Here is a 17755-nt window from a genome sequence, read left to right as displayed (position 1 = left end):
AAGGCTCATCAACAGTTTTCTTAAACCCCTCACACAACCTGTACTATTTAATACCTCAATCTCACATGTACTCTAACTTCAGGATGTCTTGGTCTTTCCTCTTCAGCATCTATTTCATGGCAACTCTCCTACACTTTCTAATTCTCCTCCTCCTCCTGCCTCTTAATACATACCTCAGACTCTTTTTCAGCAACTTAACAGAGTTCATTCTTCCCACATAATTTTTATTGTTAGTATGTATTATTCAGAATATAAAACCATATATTAAACTGCCTCAGAATGTTCTGATCGATTCATTCCCTTTCTTACCTTTTTACCACTTCTGCTGTGCACTGTATTATGTGGAAAGTTTAGAGTGGTGACTGTACCTCTCCCTTGAGGCCAACAAAAGCCACACATCAGGCTAAGGATTCAGAGATAATGTACTTATTGCAGAGGGAACACCAAGTAAAGGTTCATGGGCCCCACTGGTAGGAGGAATTGTCCCTTTAATTGCAGACAAGCCTCTTTTATCTTGAATATACACCTACAAATCTAATTACAACCTATCCTTAGACTTACGAATACATACATAGTATATAGCCACACCGTCTGGTTAAATTATTTGGTATGAAAACTTTTACCTGAAAATTCACCTGAAAGCATCAGTCATAGCAGTATTTTCTTGTCTGGCCACAAATATCAGGTGACAAGACTCGAAATATCTTTGAGTCACTTGCTTCAACCCTAGGCCAATTGGGGAGAGTGCAGACACAGATAGCACAGATGCGGCTAAAAGCAGGGTCAGCACACCCGTGTTAAATTCTCCTTTGGCACGCATTGTCCTGTTGAATATAACAGTAAAATATTAATAGGAATATTTTTTATGTATTTAATAAACTGGGTGAAGAAATTCAAGAAATTTATGATTATTTGTAAAACGATTTACAGGTTATAAGTGACAAGATCATTTAGAATGGAAGCCACACTCGGAAATTTACAAAAGATCTTTGGATAAATGATAGACAGAAGAAAAGGAGGGACCAGAAATTGCCTCAGATCACAAATAGATTAGAATATTGTGTAAGTGATGCAAGATTTTTTATAACAATATGGTAAAAATTATTGACAATTGAAGACAGACACTGATTATGTATGAACATTTTAATATGATTGTTTAAAATAAAAATGACATTCTGAATACATATACATAGTATTTTGCTGATTTTTTAAAAGAAGAAAATGTATGGCGCAGCTCTTTTGCTTATTCATTCATGTGTGTACTGAATTTCAAATACAACTCCATATCTTAATATTATGTCAAAATATTTCGATAGTCTAAAAGTTATTTAAGTGATTTTGGTATGAGATATTCAGATTCATTCTATTAATATTGCAATTAATTTGAATAACTGAACTCTACAAATGATAGAAGTATTCGACAGTGATAGTCGTTGAACAACTTACCCCTATCCTGGTATGGGCTGTTATGGTGATTGGTGATGGCTCTCTCTCTCTCTCTCTCTCTCTCTCTCTCTCTCTCTCTCTCTCTCTCTCTCTCTCTCTCTCTCTCTCTCTTTTATTTTTTATAAGGCAACATGTGTCAGTCAGTTGACCTATATGAAATATGATCTTGCAGCATGTGTTGACATATAAGGATATGTGATATGAAAAGTATTTAGTTTTTAAGACCTTTATTTGAGCTTTTCATTCTTTCACTATTTTTTTTCTTCAAAATTGTGGTTAAAAGGTCGGAGGAGTTTCTTAAATAAAGAAATAGCAATGGTAATAGTTTATTCTTAAATTACCAAGTAGAAATAAATAATGTTCTTTTGTGTATTTACACTTGATTTGTATAGGGTTCTTTAATTGATATATTTCTTGCCATTTTCTTATTTTGCTACCCCAACTGTTGGTACTTTTATTTTATGTAACACAATGTAGCTAGTTTATACTACTCTTGTGTTTTACTCTGCAAGTATTGTTTTTACTCAATTTCCAGATTACACAAGTTCTTTGCAAGATACATTTTGCTGTAAATTGTGATACGTTATTGGTTATTTACTGTTGTTACCCAAATTGTAATATTATACATATAATAATGTTTAATATTGTTTTAACTATTACTTCATAAAGTATAAGTTTGAGACTTGGATATTTATTCCAGGTAAGGATGATGACGCGGGAAGGACTGGAATAAGCAACCATAATCATCTGTCAGGTTAGCATCTTTTTAAAAGCTTGAGAAAGGAGGAGAGAGGAAGTGGAGTCCTGTCAGTGGGAAGGAATGGACTCAGCCTCCCAACCTCCTTATCATTGTTGCTGAAACAGGAGCTGACAATCCTGAGCAGTACTGAATAAAGGCTGAATCTTTTGTAAAAGGCTGGAAGGTTGGTTTGCCCTTCATGAGAAATTGTTGTAGAAGTAGCTCATGAACTAAATTAAAGCTCAGTGCTCAGAAGAGGAACCATTTCTTCTGTGACCAGATTTTGTCCCGGTTAAAGGTATGTAAATTGGAAGAGTAATGTACGTATTGGGGTAACCACACTTATAAACTATTGGTAAGTAAAAAACAGTTGTACATTAGTGAAATTTCCCGTAAGTTTTTGTGGGTTATGCAAAATTAGGGAACGAATGATAAGTTTCCTTTTTAAAGATGTATTGAAGCTTTACATACCCATACTGGATACTGACAGCAAGTACTGAATATGGAAAACTAAGACACTAAGACTTTGATGACAAATAATACCCCTTACATAACCATAAACAGTATTGTTCATATTCCTAAAGAATTGTGATATTGTTCTTAAAAGGAGATACACTACTACCGTTTATGAGCTTTTAAATGGATTATATACCAATTAGAACCTGTTAGTATATCATTATGGCATTCATTTATTTTCATTAGCATTAATGTAATTATGAAGTTAAATTTTGTGCCTTCCTGGAGCTATCATAAATCTGAGTTAAATCCAAAATTTGATATGTACGGCATAATCGTGGTATACCCTTCCCCAGAACCTGCCTCTTTATAAATATTAAGGTTTTACTTATTCTGGTTCCTCTTCTTCTTCTTCACTAAAGCATTTAGTTAAGGATGTTGGGACAGCTGCTTACTAATGACCTTGTATGAAAAATCAATTAGGATGACTTTTAACAAAGATATATGTAACATGTTTTGATGGAGGTGACCGACTAGACAAGTAGTGACTAATTCAGCAGTTGGGTCTAAATGATTAGTTACCTCATAAACTGGGTTTCAGGATCAAGAACTAGATAAGTGCTCCTAATTTTAAAGTACACTTTGGAATTTTTAATGTGGCATTCATTTTAACATCTTCAGTAACCTCTGATTACCTTCTTGCATACATGCATATTGCTGCAAAAGTTATTTGACCTTTTCAGGTATTTATGCTTGTAAAATTCTCAATGGCTTAAAGTACAACGGACCATTTAAATAAAAACAGGTAAGTTCCCATTTTGTAATACATATTAATTTACAATAAAGACATGACATGAACTTGACATAGTTTTGTGTTATTTGCCTTACATTTTATCAAAACCTGTTTTGAAGTTAGGTGACAAAAGGTCAAATCTTAATCAACAGCCAGATTTTATCATCTGACCCTGTTTCTCTGCAGGTGTATATTTACTGAAATTCAACAATACAAACATCAAAAACTCTTATTTCAAGTGGTTGTATGACATTCAGCTCTGAAACAGAAACTGACAGTTTGAAAGGTGTTACAGGAGGAGAACCTCACAGGTGCACTATGAATCAATTTTTAGGAGAGGGTGGAAAGTAGATGGAAGAAAGAGAATATGAAAATAGGTATAGTAAAGGCAATGAAAGGGATTGCATCTAGGGGTCGAAAGGACGCTGCAAATAACCTCAAGTAATGTCACACCGATGGCACTACCTCCCTACGGGAGTTCTCTACCTTTAACCCCCCATGGGGAGTTAGTGTCATCAGTGCATCTCACGTGCAGTGCACTGTAGGCATTACTTGAGTTCTTTGCAGCGTCCCTTCAGCCTATAGCTGGAACCCCTTTCATTCCTTTTACTCTACATCCATTCATATTTTCTTTCTTCCATCTTACTTTCCACCCTCTTCTAACAATTGATTCAATATAACTGCAAGGTTTTCCTTCTGTTATATCTTTCAAACCTTTTTACTGCCAATTTCTGTTTAAACTGTGGAAAGTCTAGGATGGATCCAGGCAGAGCACGCCGTGGCTTGGTAATGAGCAACGAAGTGAGGTTATACGTTTGGCAGTTTAGAGACTAGTGGCATTTGTGTCCTGGGATGTACCAAACAGGCTCAAAGGAACAAGAATTATTAATATTCTGAGGAAGTGAAGACACTCTTGTCTCTCAGAAGAGGTATGAACACTCTCAATTGCGAAGTGGAGGTCAAGATAGGGGACCATGGCTGGAGGGAAAAAATGGCGGTATATTATCCACAGAAGGCAAAAGGGACCTTCTTCAGGTTATTCATTTTGGACGCATATATATCTCACAATGGCCATGGTATCAAGACTGACAAGTCATGCTCTTTCATCCTCTGCAGAAGAGCAAATCGAATGAGGGCCAATGTTTAGGGAGCGACTGGAACCTTCCGCACACTGTGATGCCTAGAGAACTAGTACTATTCTAGCTCTCATAGAGAAGAATCAGACACCATCATTCGTACAAGTAGAAAAATAAAATAGGTCAGCCTTCACCAGAAGACAAATGAGGTGTATGTAGTTGCTTCAACAACAGCAACCATATTCATCATAGTTTAGTAGAGCCATACATGTTGACAAGAGTGCTAGTTAACTAAGTTGTTACCAAGCCTCAGTGATAAAACTAGTTTTTACCAAAGATATGTCAATAAAAAACTTCCGGTTTGCATCCTCAAAGAACCAAACGCTGGAGTTGAAGGAAAAGTCTTAGTACCCTGTCAAAAACAGTGTGAACTTCAAAGCTATCTGTTCACAGTTTGGCAGATAGACTAATGATTATTTGCAAGGAGGATGCAACTTTATATTTGCATTCGTCTGAAATTATTATTATTAATATAGCTACTACTATTTTTACAATATCAGTATTAGCACTAAATTAGTATACTAACTCCATCAAATAACAGCTCTAGCTTCTGAGATGGCTGGCCACAACAAGATTTTGTTCCTTTTCAAGAGACAAAAGGTAATGAATGAAAATAAAGATACTGAAAACAAGGCTGCAATGAATCTCCAGTGTCATCTGCAATGTGCTGTGCAAGAAGTATGTATGTATAAAAGTACCGTAACTTTGTTATGAACTTCCAGGGCCATTGCTCACGTTGAATATGACTGACAGATTGCGATTGATTAGGTACATCAACTGATTTTGTATCAGGTTTTTCCTTAACTAAACTTGATTCCCCGCAGGCATGTTTGAATAAACAGTAACATATTGATACTGTATATAGGTATGTATTATTGCGAATGCAAATGGCCTCTCTGGGTTGCCAGTAGCCCAGTGGAACTGTGGAATTTCCTTCGCCCCATTCATTCAATCCTAGGCTGACAGATGTCTGCCTTTTAATTCCCATCTATTTCCTTTGGTCTTCAACATCCAGGTAAGTTCTTTGACTTTGTCTTTCTGTAATATCCATACCTCTTTATTACGAACTCATCTAGCAGACTGCTTTACTATACTCTGTTTTTTTCCATCTGTCCACCCGCCTGTGGTGTTTGCGTATGGTAACACTGCGTCCTGGGCTTTAGATAGTTACACTGTGTAAGTTTTGGGTATATAAAAGGATATCTGGGTGTACATTTGTAACTGAAAATTGTTTTAGTAATTTACTGTATGCTAATTACAACGTTAATATTCGAAATAGGATATTGTTGTTAGTGTTGAATGTAAGTTGAATGTAACCATCTAAAGCCTGGGACGCAGTATTACCATACGCAAACACCTCAGGTGGGTGGACAGATGGAGATAAACCGAGTATAGTTAAAAACAGATGTGACTCGGGTGATGTAACTAATAATCATTACTGCAAATTGCACAAAAATGATGAATAAATTAGAATAAAGATAGCATTTATTAGTAAAATATTATTTTTACTAATTATAGTAATGGGTTTATGTAATACAGTAGAAGTGAGATAGGCTAATGTGAGAAATATACCGAGATAAATAACAATTGACCATGTAATTTTTTAAATTCATCCCTGAGGGGTCATTCCCGTAGGGATAGTGCCATCAGTGGACCTCAAGCAGACTTCAGGTTCTTTGCAGCGTTGGTTTTTAATGTCAATTTCCATTTCAGCGCTGAATGACCTCATAGGTCCCAGTGCTTGTTGGCCTTTGGCCTAAATTCTGTATTCAACTCGACAGAGGGGTCGTGTTCAGTACTAACCCCTCGTGGATGCAACAAAAAAATATATGCAAAAGACTTAAAATTTCTCTGTTTTGCATTATATACTACACCTTTTTCTATATTCTTCATTCAAGGAATTATATTAGTGGGAGGTATCTTCGTGAATCTTCCTCATTTACCACAACTTGCTACCTGTTGACAGAGAGATTATTGTGGGTTTGGTTTCATGCATTCCTTTCAGAACTGTCATTATGTTGAGTTGATTTCTGCCTAAAATAGAATTGACTTGGTAGTAGTGTTCGCTGAAGACAGAAATAATAATTGAGACCATAAGTCATCAACAAAATTTTAAATGAGTCTACTGTTTGAACAGTAAGTTAACGCCTACCACAAAGACCTACTAATCCACATTACATCAATCCATGGCTTAGGCTATCGGTTACTGAACGTTATAATAAAAATAGCCTATTGGTAATTCTACCATAGACTGCGCTTTTCGCGAGCCTATTTGGGCTATACCGACTATAATTAAACAACTTTGCTCTAGAGTGGCCCTGTACGATCATTTTGTGCAAATAAAAGAACAAGTGACTTCGTCCCTTCCAAATTTGCTCACACTTTTCTAAAAAAAAAACTTCGTTTTCACAACTGGAGTTTAATTTCTATCAGGCTTACTTTCATACCGAAGGTGCAAATATAATTTTTAGTAGGCCTAGTTTACGATATTTAGAAAGAGAACCACAAACAATGGCTGCATCAGCAGATTTCAATTCTATAATAAAGTTTCTATATTTCCGAATACTTCCTTCTTCTGTACGAGAAAGATCACGCAATAATCATCCTATATTCATTGTTTATATGTATATAAAATGAAAAGTTTCGGAATGTCTCAACCTTTCATTTCATGAAATGAACAAAAGACAATTATTACATTTTCTTTCTTGTATAAAAAATATCACGGAGTCTTTCTCCTACAGAAAAAGGAATTATTTGAAAAACTATAATTATTTTATAAATTATATGTTGCTTTAGTTTTTAATAAAACACAAGTACTACTTTACGAATCATAGTTTCAAGATTTGATAGACGTAAAATGAAAACTGCAGAATGCGTCTAAACATTTCATTTCATGATACGAATTCAAGACATTACACTTTCTTTCCCCTACTAAATAATATAAAATAAACTGCTGATGCAGCCGTATGTTGTTGTTATTATTTTTTAAATTTTAATGAAACGTGGTTACTTTATGAATCATAATTTCAAGAAGAAGATTTGAGGATGAGGAACGTTACACTTTCCTAAATAGAGTGGCAGACACCGTAAGAGAGTCACATCAGTGACTCTGTGTTGTTCTTGATTTTGAGTGTAAATGGTCGTTCCTTCGAGTTCCCCGAATACGACACACACTCAACTGTAGACCAATATAAGACGGAAGTGTTAAACTAATAATGGTGATCAAATAGATATTCTCCAACTAAAATGCGGCCTGGAAAGAGAAAAAATAGACACTGAATTATTATGGTGGAGAAAAAGAGGAAACACAAATGGCCACTTAGCCTAAAACAGTCCAGACTTTTAAGTTTTAACCTGTCCAAACTTCAAGGGGTAGAAACCAGGAACTCCAATTAACGAAGTCTCCTCGTGCAAGATTATGGCGAAGATTTATAGCGTCCTTTATCAGGTAGGACACTCCTGCGCAGGATATCCTTGGAGTAGCTAGGTATACCTATTGGTGCACCACAAGGCTAGCATCCCATCCCATTTTAACATTAGTGTAGGTCTATGGGTAATAACTCCGCGTCAGATATTTCTTTGGAAATTACAGTATCCTGTATTATGTGGGTTGCTTATTAAGAATTTACCGTTCTCTTTTGGGGGCCGACTGTAGGTAGGTAGGTAGTTAACCTCCTTGGGATTGTACTATATGCCTAAACACTGTGAAATACTCCTACATTTGACGCCCCATATCGGAACATTCCTTGCAGTCCATGCAGAGTTACTATTGTATAGAATTACCACATCATAGTTTTCTTAATGGTCTACTCTCCATTTAACATAGTAATTTTCTTTAATGGTCTACTCTCCATTTAACATAATTTTCTTTAATGGTTTACTCTCCATTTAACATAGTAATAATTTTCTTTAATGGTTTACTCTCCATTTAACATAGTAATTTTCTTTAATGGTTTACTCTCCATTTAACATAGTAATTTTCTTTAATGGTTTACTCTCCATTTAACATAATTTTCTTTAATGGTTAACCTCATATCGACATTAGGGAGGTATTTTACATAGACCTAATGGTTGAATCTCATATATTGGCCCTACCCTATTTGACATGGTAATAACCTATAATGGTTTATTCTCCATTTGACCTGACATTCTTTTACATAATGGTTGAACCCTAGCCTATTTTGGCATTTTAGTATGTAGTTGTTGGTAGATCTAGTGTACCTATCCGCGGCGGCCCAGAGTATGGCAGTTGCAGTTTTTCTATGCAGTTTTACCTCCTGAGCAAGAATTTTAAGTAATATTTATTCGGACGACTCTAATTTACCTTTGAACTCTATCCTACGGTAAAGGGGATTCCCATTGGGAACCGGGGTTTTGGGTGGGGACAAAACCCCAACTCTATCCTACGGTAAGGGGGACCCCCAGTGGGAACAGGGGTTTTGGGTGGGGAGAAACCACTTGGGGGGAGATTTTGCCGTGTTATTGTGGTATTTCGCACATTTATCACTTTTAAAAACACGAAATACAGGCGGAAATAAGAAATAACAAAACTAGCTATAGTGGAGCCGTTCCACATCCATATTTGTCTACTACCACTACTACCACAACAATGAATCCTACTACGCATGCGCTAATGCTACTGCGCATGCGCTAACTGTAAGGGAGCTTTTGGCCTAAACTCGGACTTCTTAGTGAGGAAAGAAATGGGTGTTTATGGGAGGGATATATGTATTTAGCCAAACACGTTACAGTATGACCCCCCTACATTGCTACCGGACTGAGTGAAGGATTGGGTGGTAACAGGGTTCCCAGATTTGGCAGTTTCTCGCCAAATTTGGCTTTTTTTCCTAATTTGGTGGGTAAAAATTCACTTTGGCTGGTTAGTGGTATTTTGGCTGGTTTTTCAAACACTTTCTATTTGACTAAACACTGATCCCACGTTTGAGGAATCTCTCCCCAGATTGGGAATTTTTGAAGGTTTTCAGGAAAATCTGGGGAATTTGAATAGGTTTTTCAGTAAAAACTTGGTAACATTTAAGCAAAATATGTAGATGGAATTAAAATAAAAATCACACACACACCAGATGACCACAAAACAGGCTGCCGGATTCTCAGGGAACGAGCCTCATTTCAAATTTCAATTCATTCTCGTTTTTTTTCCTGGCATTCTTATATTAGTTTTATATTATCTAACTAAAACTATGATGCCGCTATACAAGCATATATATGATAAAAAATATGCATTTATAAAGATAGATATAACGCACATATATTTGCCGGTTATTTGGGTTGGTTTGGATTACCATTTGGCGGGATTTTGGCTGGTTTCATGGTAGACTTTGGCTGGTTGGTAGTGGTGTCATCTGGGAACCCTGGCTGTAACCATACGTTGAGTTACATAAAAGCATTTAGCTATTTTGTTTATTAAACATGTTATGTGAATTCTAGTGTTTATTCCTTTTCATTTTTCCATAGTATTTGTAATAATAACTGTTTTGAAATATCCCCACTAATCATTTCACCATATATAACTTGAAATATTAGGTTATAATTGAGGACAGACACCTAAAAATGCCTACGTGTTGATATAGAACTCAGTTTTAGGACGTTTCGATACCTACCTACCTACCTACCTGTTACGTGAAATTGCACATTGCGTTGCATATTACATACACACTCCCTATATCATTTATACACAAGTCAATCCCTCCCCTTTCCAGTATTCACGACTGGCTCTTTACGTTACACCATTTACAATGCATTTCTCACCGATACCAATACCTATATTAAAGTTTGCCATTATTATTATAAAACCTACATTTCAATATATAATTTTTAAATATATAGTTTGCCATTATTCTTATAAAACCTACATTTCAATATATTCCATTATACACTTTTACAGACATTACAACTTACACCTCCCTTCCAGTTTCCTTACTATTACGCAGTTATGTATGGTTACTTTTTACATTTTACAACACTTCCACACCCATCAAAGTTAGGTTTATATGTCATTTTACCTACTGGGGGCCAAATCCCATCCCCCGGTTAGGCAACATACCCTTAGGTTTAGTTTGTTATATGTTGGTTTACCTACTAGTTTTACTTCCTTGAAGGGGGTTACCCGGTTAGGCTAGGTTGGTTAGTTCTTCAAGGGTGGATACCGGGGGGGGGGGGGGGGGGGGGGTGGGGGGGGGGGGGGGGGGGGGGGGGGGGGGGGGGGGGGGGGGGGGGGGGGGGGGGGGGGGGGGGGGGGGGGGGGGGGGGTTACATTCCCTACTTGGTTACCTACTAGGTTAGGTTTGGTTAGGTTACATTCCTTACTAGGTTAGGTTAGGCCTTTAAGGGGGGGTACAGGGGGTGAAGCCCCCATGGTCAGGCATATTTCCCTACTAGGTTAGGTTAGGTTAGGTTTGGTTTAGGTTACATTCCTTACTAGGTTACGTTAGGCCTTAGGGGGGGTACGGGGGGGGTGGGGGGGCGAAAACCACCTGGGTCAGGCAATATTCCCTATAGGTTAGGTTTTTAGGTTAGGTTGGTTAGCTTACATTCCTTACTAGGTTACGTTAGGCCTAGTATTTCCCTACTAGGTTAGGTTAGGTTACGTTCCTTACTAGTTAGGTTAGGCCTTTAAAGGGGGGACGGGGGGGGTGCGGGGGGGCGAAAGCCCCCCTGGTCAGCAAATGTTCCCTACTAGGTTAGGTTAGGTTAGGTTGGTTAGGTTACATTCCTTACTAGGTTGGGTTAGGCCTTTAAGGGGGGGTACGGGGGGGCGAAGCCCCCCTGGTCAGGCAATATTCCCTACTAGTTAGGTTAGGTTAGGTTACATTCCTTACTAGGTTAGGTTAGGCCTTTAAGGGGGGGTACGGGGGGGGCGAAGAACCCCCCTGGTCAGGAGCAATTATTCCCTACTAGGTTAGGTTGTTAGGTTACATTCCTTACTAGGTTAGGTTAGGCCTTTAAGGGGGGGTACGGGGGGCCCCGAAGCCCACCTGGTCAGGCAATATTTCCCACTACTAGGTTAGGTTACATTCCTTACTAGGTTACGTTAGGCCTAGTATTTCCCTACTAGGTTAGGTTAGTTACGTTCCTTACTAGGTTAGGTTAGGCCTTTAAGGGGGGGTACGGGGGGGTCGAAGCCCCCTGGTCAGGCAATGTTCCCTACTAGGTTAGGTTTAGGTTAGGTTGGTTAGTTACATCTTACTAGGTTAGGTTAGGCCTTTAAGGGGGGGTAACGGGGGGCAAAGCCCCCTGGTCAGGCATATTCCCTACTAGGTTAGGTTGGTTAGGTTTTACATTCTTACTAGGTACGTTAGGCCTAATATTTCCCTACTAGGTTAGGTTAGGTTACGTTCCTTACTAGGTTAGTTAGGCCTTTAAAGGGGGGTACGGGGGACGAAGCCCCCCTGGTCAGGCAATGTTCCCTACTAGGTAAGGTTAGGTTAGGTTACATTTCCTTACTAGGTTAGGTTAGGCCTTTAAGGGGGGGTAGGGGGGCGAAGCCCCCCTGGTCAGGCAATATTCCCTACTAGGTTAGGTTAGGTTAGGTTACATTCCTTACTAGTTAGGTTAGGTTAGGTTGGTTAGGTTACTTCCTTACTAGGTTACGTTAGGCCTTAAGGAGGGTAACGGGGGGGCGAAGCCCCCCTGGTCGGTATGTTCCCTACTAGTTAGGTTAGGTTTTTAGGTTGGTTAGGTTACATTCCTTACTAGGTTAGGTTAGGGCCTTTAAGGGGGGGTCACGGGGTGGGGGGGGCGAAGCCCCACCTGGTCAGGCAATATTCCCTACTAGGTTAAGGTTTAGGGTTTAGGTTGGTTAGGTTACATTCCTTACTAGGTTTACGTTAGGCCTAGTATTTCCCTACTAGGTTAGGTTAGGTTTACGTTCCTTACTAGGTTTAGGTTTAGGCCTTTAGGGGGGGGTACGGGGGCGAAGCCCTCCTGGTCAGGCAATGTTTCCTACTAGTTAGGTTGGTTAGGTTACATTCCTTACTAGGTTAGGTTAGGCCTTTAAGGGGGGGTACGGGGGGGCGAAGCCCCCCTGGTCAGGCAATATTCCCTACTAGGTTAGGTTACATTCCTTACTAGGTTACGTTAGGCCTAGTATTTCCCTACTAGGTTAGGTTAGGTTAGGTTAGGCCTTTAAGGGGGGGTACGGGGGCAAAGCCCCCTGGTCAGGCAATATTCCCTACTAGGTTAGGTTACATTCCTTACTAGGTTAAGTTAGGCCTTTAAGGGGGGTACTGGGGGCAAAGCCCCCCTGGTCAGGCAACATTGCCTACTAGGTTAAGTTCCCTACTAGGTAAGGTTACATCCCCTGCTAGGTTAGGTTATGTTAGGTTGGTTTGGTTCTTTAAGGGGGGTTACAGCAGGCCCAACCCCACCCCTGGTCAGGCAACATCCCCTACAAGTTTCATTAGTTTTGTTATATGCTAACCTATGTTTAATTTGGTCATTTGTATTTATTAAAACAACTATAGGCCCTATTACACATTTACCACCCAGGACTTAAATCCCACCCCCTCCTGGGCCCGTTATATATGTATTTGTATTATTTCATATTTTGAACCCATCCCACATTTACATTTAGTTCCTTAACTACCCATTTACTTTTATTACCCTTAACATTGCCAACTTATCTTGTTAAGTGCTTGTTCATTTACCTCAGCCCCACCCTGCCTCAACCAATAGCATCAAAGCATTTTTACTACTCCACCCCACCTCTCCTACCCTGTTTTCTACGGTCTGGCCTCCTGCCACCTCCTAACTGTAGAACTCCAACACTGTTGAATCTGCCGCCATGACATCCACTGCTGCATCTACTTCACGCTCGCCCCAGCCCCTCACCAGGAACTCTTTGCCAACTTCATGTAACAATTGTTACATGAGTTACAAAGATTTTTCTGCCTTTTACTCAGGTAATTATGATCGACTAATCGGTTTTTTGCCAGGACCACGGCCTCCTGAGAAAGCAGGTCTTTTGCCCCCATTCAGTCAACTCCAAGATACGGGAGGAGAATGTATAACTTCGTCGGGTACTTGGCTGTTGCTTATTTCAAGCTGCATTTTGAGGAACCCAAGACCCGCCTCCACGCATTCTTAAAAGTAGCTGCTGCTTTGTACCCTCCACCCCTTTAAGGTAAGGTCCAAACATTATTCTTAATTATTATGTTTTAGGAAAGTGAGTGTTAGGCTTTCGCCGAGAGTTGCGCCAAGGTATGTTACTATTCAGTGGGGTGCTGCTAAGACAACTCGTACCTTCCACCTTACCCCGCCCTCCCCCTGTGCGTTACCCCCCGCCCTCCCCCCTTAGTGAACATATGGCTCCGTGGTGGTTGGGGAATTTAAACATGGCGGCTGTGTTTACATCTCCTTCACCGTAACGAATACTTGGTACCTTCCTATAGGACCGTTCTTCGGTGACTTAGACTATGGCAATTGACATTTTCTATGTTATTTTAGTTGCTTTACAAGGGTTGTAAGGAATATTTTTTTCGTTTGGTTGGAACTAAACTTTAATATACCTTTGAGTTTGGTGCGGCTATTATGTAACTTTCAAAGGTCAATTACTGCTTAGTTACAGCCGGCCGAATGGATATTACTTTTAAATCTTGTACAGTAACTAAAATAACATAGGAATCAGTCAATTGCCATAGTCTAAGCCACAGCGGATTGCTTCTGTAGAAATACCTAGTTGTTGAACCTCATAGCCTAGTATTGACATATGCAGTGGTTGATGCTCAGCCTATTGACATTCTGAGTAATAATTTAGTCTCCTTGACATAATTTTACTTGACGGTTCCGTCTCCTATTAATAATTTATTTAATGGTACAAACTCATATTGACATCATTTTACAGAATGGTTAGACCTCATATTGACATTATTTCACATAAGCCTAATGGTTGAACCTCATATTGTCATTATTTTACAACATTATGGTTGGACCTTATATTGACATTATTTCATATAGGCCTAATGGTTAGACCTCATATTGACATTACATATTTTATATAATGGTTGACTTTTATTGACATTATTTTACACAATGGTTGACTCATACTGACATTATTTTACATTATGGTTGAACCTCATATTGACATTATTTTACATATTGGTTGAACCTCATATGGACATTGTTTTACATAATAATGGTTTGATCCTAATATTGATATTATTTTACAAATTGGTTGACTCTCCTGCTGACATTATTTTACTTAATGGGTGACCCTTATATTGACATTATTTTACATAATGCTTGACTCTCATATTGACATTATTTTACATAATGGTTGAACCTCATATGGACGTTTTACATAATTATTTAATCTCTTTTTAACATATTTCCTTGAATTCCATAAATTCCACCCCTCCATAGCTTTGGGAGCGTTTTATTGGGCTGTTCTCTACTCCCAAGTCCCTTAAATAAACTTAGTATGAAAATCATAGGGTACTATAATATTTCACAGATTCACTCTCGAAGAGGCAGGCCACTTACCTGATTTTATTTTAGCCTGTGTGGAGTGGTTGTGATTTTGAAGAGAAAATTTGCCAAGATTTTTCTTTTTGTCAAATACAAACTCATCATTATAATTTTTGTTGTTTCTAGGTATACAAACCACATTCATTTATAATTACACATCAACAAAACCCATATAGTCCCTGTTTATTGTCAAAGGTAGAGTTACTAACACAGCAAACACCTTGGAATCAAGCTCGTATTCTTGGGACTATATTTTCTAGACATTCATTTTGCCAGGTAGTATTTGTATAACTACTATAGTAGGCTCTGGTTTGCAAATGTAAGAAGAATACAAATTATCACTGGATGTGTACAGTCTAAAAATTCTTATCCTAGGCCTACTCTTCTTACAGAGTAAGAAATTTGCAATGCAAAATGGTACAGGGCTTATCTGATAGTCAGGATGTGATTTTTATGCCTTTAGCTAGAAAAGAAGGTAAAATTTTACCTGAAACCATTACCACATTTTTACTTGAAATATAATTTTCCTCTACTGTATTGGTTGGTTAGTTCATTTCGGAGCAAAATGATCATCAGCAACTTTCACAGCACACATAAAAATATAGGTAAGTATAGGTAAATGAAATTTCAAGTCCAAAATGCGATAAGGTGTAAGGTAACGTTTTATCAATAAGAATGCTGTTTGTTTCTAGAGAACTACAAACCATTTAGGAGCATTCTTCAGTGTGAATGGAAATCGGTTATTGAAACTTGGTAGGTGTTCATTCTTCAGTGTGAATGGAAATCGGTTATTGAAACTTGGTAGGTGTTTGGTTGGGGGAATCCCATGTCACCTGCTGTTATCAAGCTCTTCATAGACTGTTGTTAAGGACAGAATTATTGCCGAGTTTTCCTGACTCATGGTCAGTTGAAACCTAATGGTTGATCTCTGGAGGTCATATCTCCTCAGGGGTGTGGATCAAAGACTAACCACATCTGTGCATTCCAGGCATTTTGAGAGCATATGATGATGTAGTGTTCATGTTGAGTGACAGCATGGCCATATTAGCAAGCGGATGGGGGGACAGTTTCCCTATACCTCTTAAATCTTAGAGTTGGTAAAGCAGATGCACGTTTGGTTGTTTCGTCATGCAGCCAATTTGTCAGGTACATTCCAGGGCAGGATAAATGCTTTGGCAGGCCAGCTTAGCCATCAGGGGTAGGTAGGTAGTAGGGTTTAAAGTGGTTATGTGTTAGTGTGGTTTTCTTTGTTAAATTGTCTTAAACATTCTTTTTACCTTATGTTGCTTCAGGAGTTGGAGTAATAAAAACAAGTCTTTCCTTTCCTTTATGCATATTATTTTTCAACTAACTACGTACAGCCCTCACCATCTGGGGTGGGGTTGTTTATACATGGACATATTCTGGTATGCCCGGCAGTATATTTGATGATCATACAAATTATGAAAGAGACAAAACTGAGAATCATATGTTTAGATTAGTGTTTTAACACCTCTCCTTGATGAGCAATTTTGTTATAAGTTGAGTTAAAAGAAAAATAGTTATTTTAAAAGAAAAGACCATAAAAAAACATTTTGCTTTGACATACAAACAGAGTACGTATTCCAGTTGAGTACCACATTCAAGCATATAAGTATACTAAATGACATAAGCACACAAAAACATGGTAAAATGGATACATTAAAATGATTTGCTTAAATGTCAGATATGGACAGTTTACTGCAAAGAAAATATTCGGAGTAAATGCAAATCTTTAAGTACATACATGAATTAACATGTAAATACACAGAAATAAGATGATACAGAGAATAAAATGCTGTAAAGGATTTGATGGGACGTCAAACTTGACAATTTATGGCTGCACTTGAAACTAGTAAATAATAATGGGTGTAATTTGCAAACAATGAGTAGTGGTAGTACTAGAATAAATAAACTACAAATTAACATTGGAAAATAATCAGCAAATAGAATCTTATAAATTTAACAATAATACAATCATTATTTGGTATAAAAGACAAGTAAGGTATTATTTAATTCAATGGCACCTTTACAGCAGACATATCTAAATCAATGAGAGAGAGGACACTGACGGCTGAAAACTGGCAGTTGGTTGAATTTTTTTTAAGGATTTTGTACTACTACAGACTCAATTCAAGATGGATGCAACTTGTTCCGAGTAGTATATGTTTCATCAAAGGCTCGACTTCATGATTTTTATGCACCCGAAGAATACTTACTTTTAAGTGCCTATAGCCGCCCACCAGTCCTGGACTTACTTTTAAGTGCCTATAGCCGCCCACCAGTCCTCCAGGAGACTGTCTACTTATTCAAAGCATTGTGTTTCACACTGGTAACAACCTCTCAAGTAATCACTGGAAAGTTCTAGATGTCAGCTTGGGTTTATCTTGTAGCATTACCTGGATAAAAACTGGCCATGAGAGCTATAGTATATCACTTTTACCTCTTGATTTTATTAGCCAAATCTTATCTTATCTTTCCATCCTGTGTATCCTTCATGAGGGCAACGTGGTTCTCCAACTATTTTCCAGAAAAAACTGGTGAGTCCACAGACTATTCACTAGAGCTTAATTAACCCTCTTACGCCGACTGGACGTATTTTACGTCGACATTTTTTGTCTCCCGTGTGCCGACTGGACGTATTTTACGTCGACTTACAAAAGTTTTTTTAAAATTCGCGGA

General features: G+C 38.2%; 1 protein-coding gene across 1 annotated transcript in view; it reads left to right on the top strand.

Annotated features, from left to right (window-relative positions):
- The first annotated feature begins 7860 nt into the window (after positions 1 to 7860).
- LOC135208054 (cAMP-dependent protein kinase type II regulatory subunit-like) overlaps positions 7861 to 17755 on the top strand; it is a 333802-nt gene continuing 323907 nt past the window's right edge. Inside the window, exon 1 of the mRNA XM_064240192.1 lies at positions 7861 to 8018. Within this exon, the coding sequence (XP_064096262.1) occupies positions 7989 to 8018 (30 nt within the window). The 5' untranslated portion in view covers positions 7861 to 7988. The remainder of the gene's footprint in view (positions 8019 to 17755) is intronic.

Source organism: Macrobrachium nipponense, chromosome 34 (genome assembly GCF_015104395.2).
Source record: "Macrobrachium nipponense isolate FS-2020 chromosome 34, ASM1510439v2, whole genome shotgun sequence".
Classification (NCBI taxonomy): Eukaryota; Metazoa; Arthropoda; class Malacostraca; order Decapoda; family Palaemonidae; genus Macrobrachium; species Macrobrachium nipponense.
Note: the sequence above shows the minus strand (reverse complement) of the source record. Positions and strands in the feature narration are given on the sequence as shown.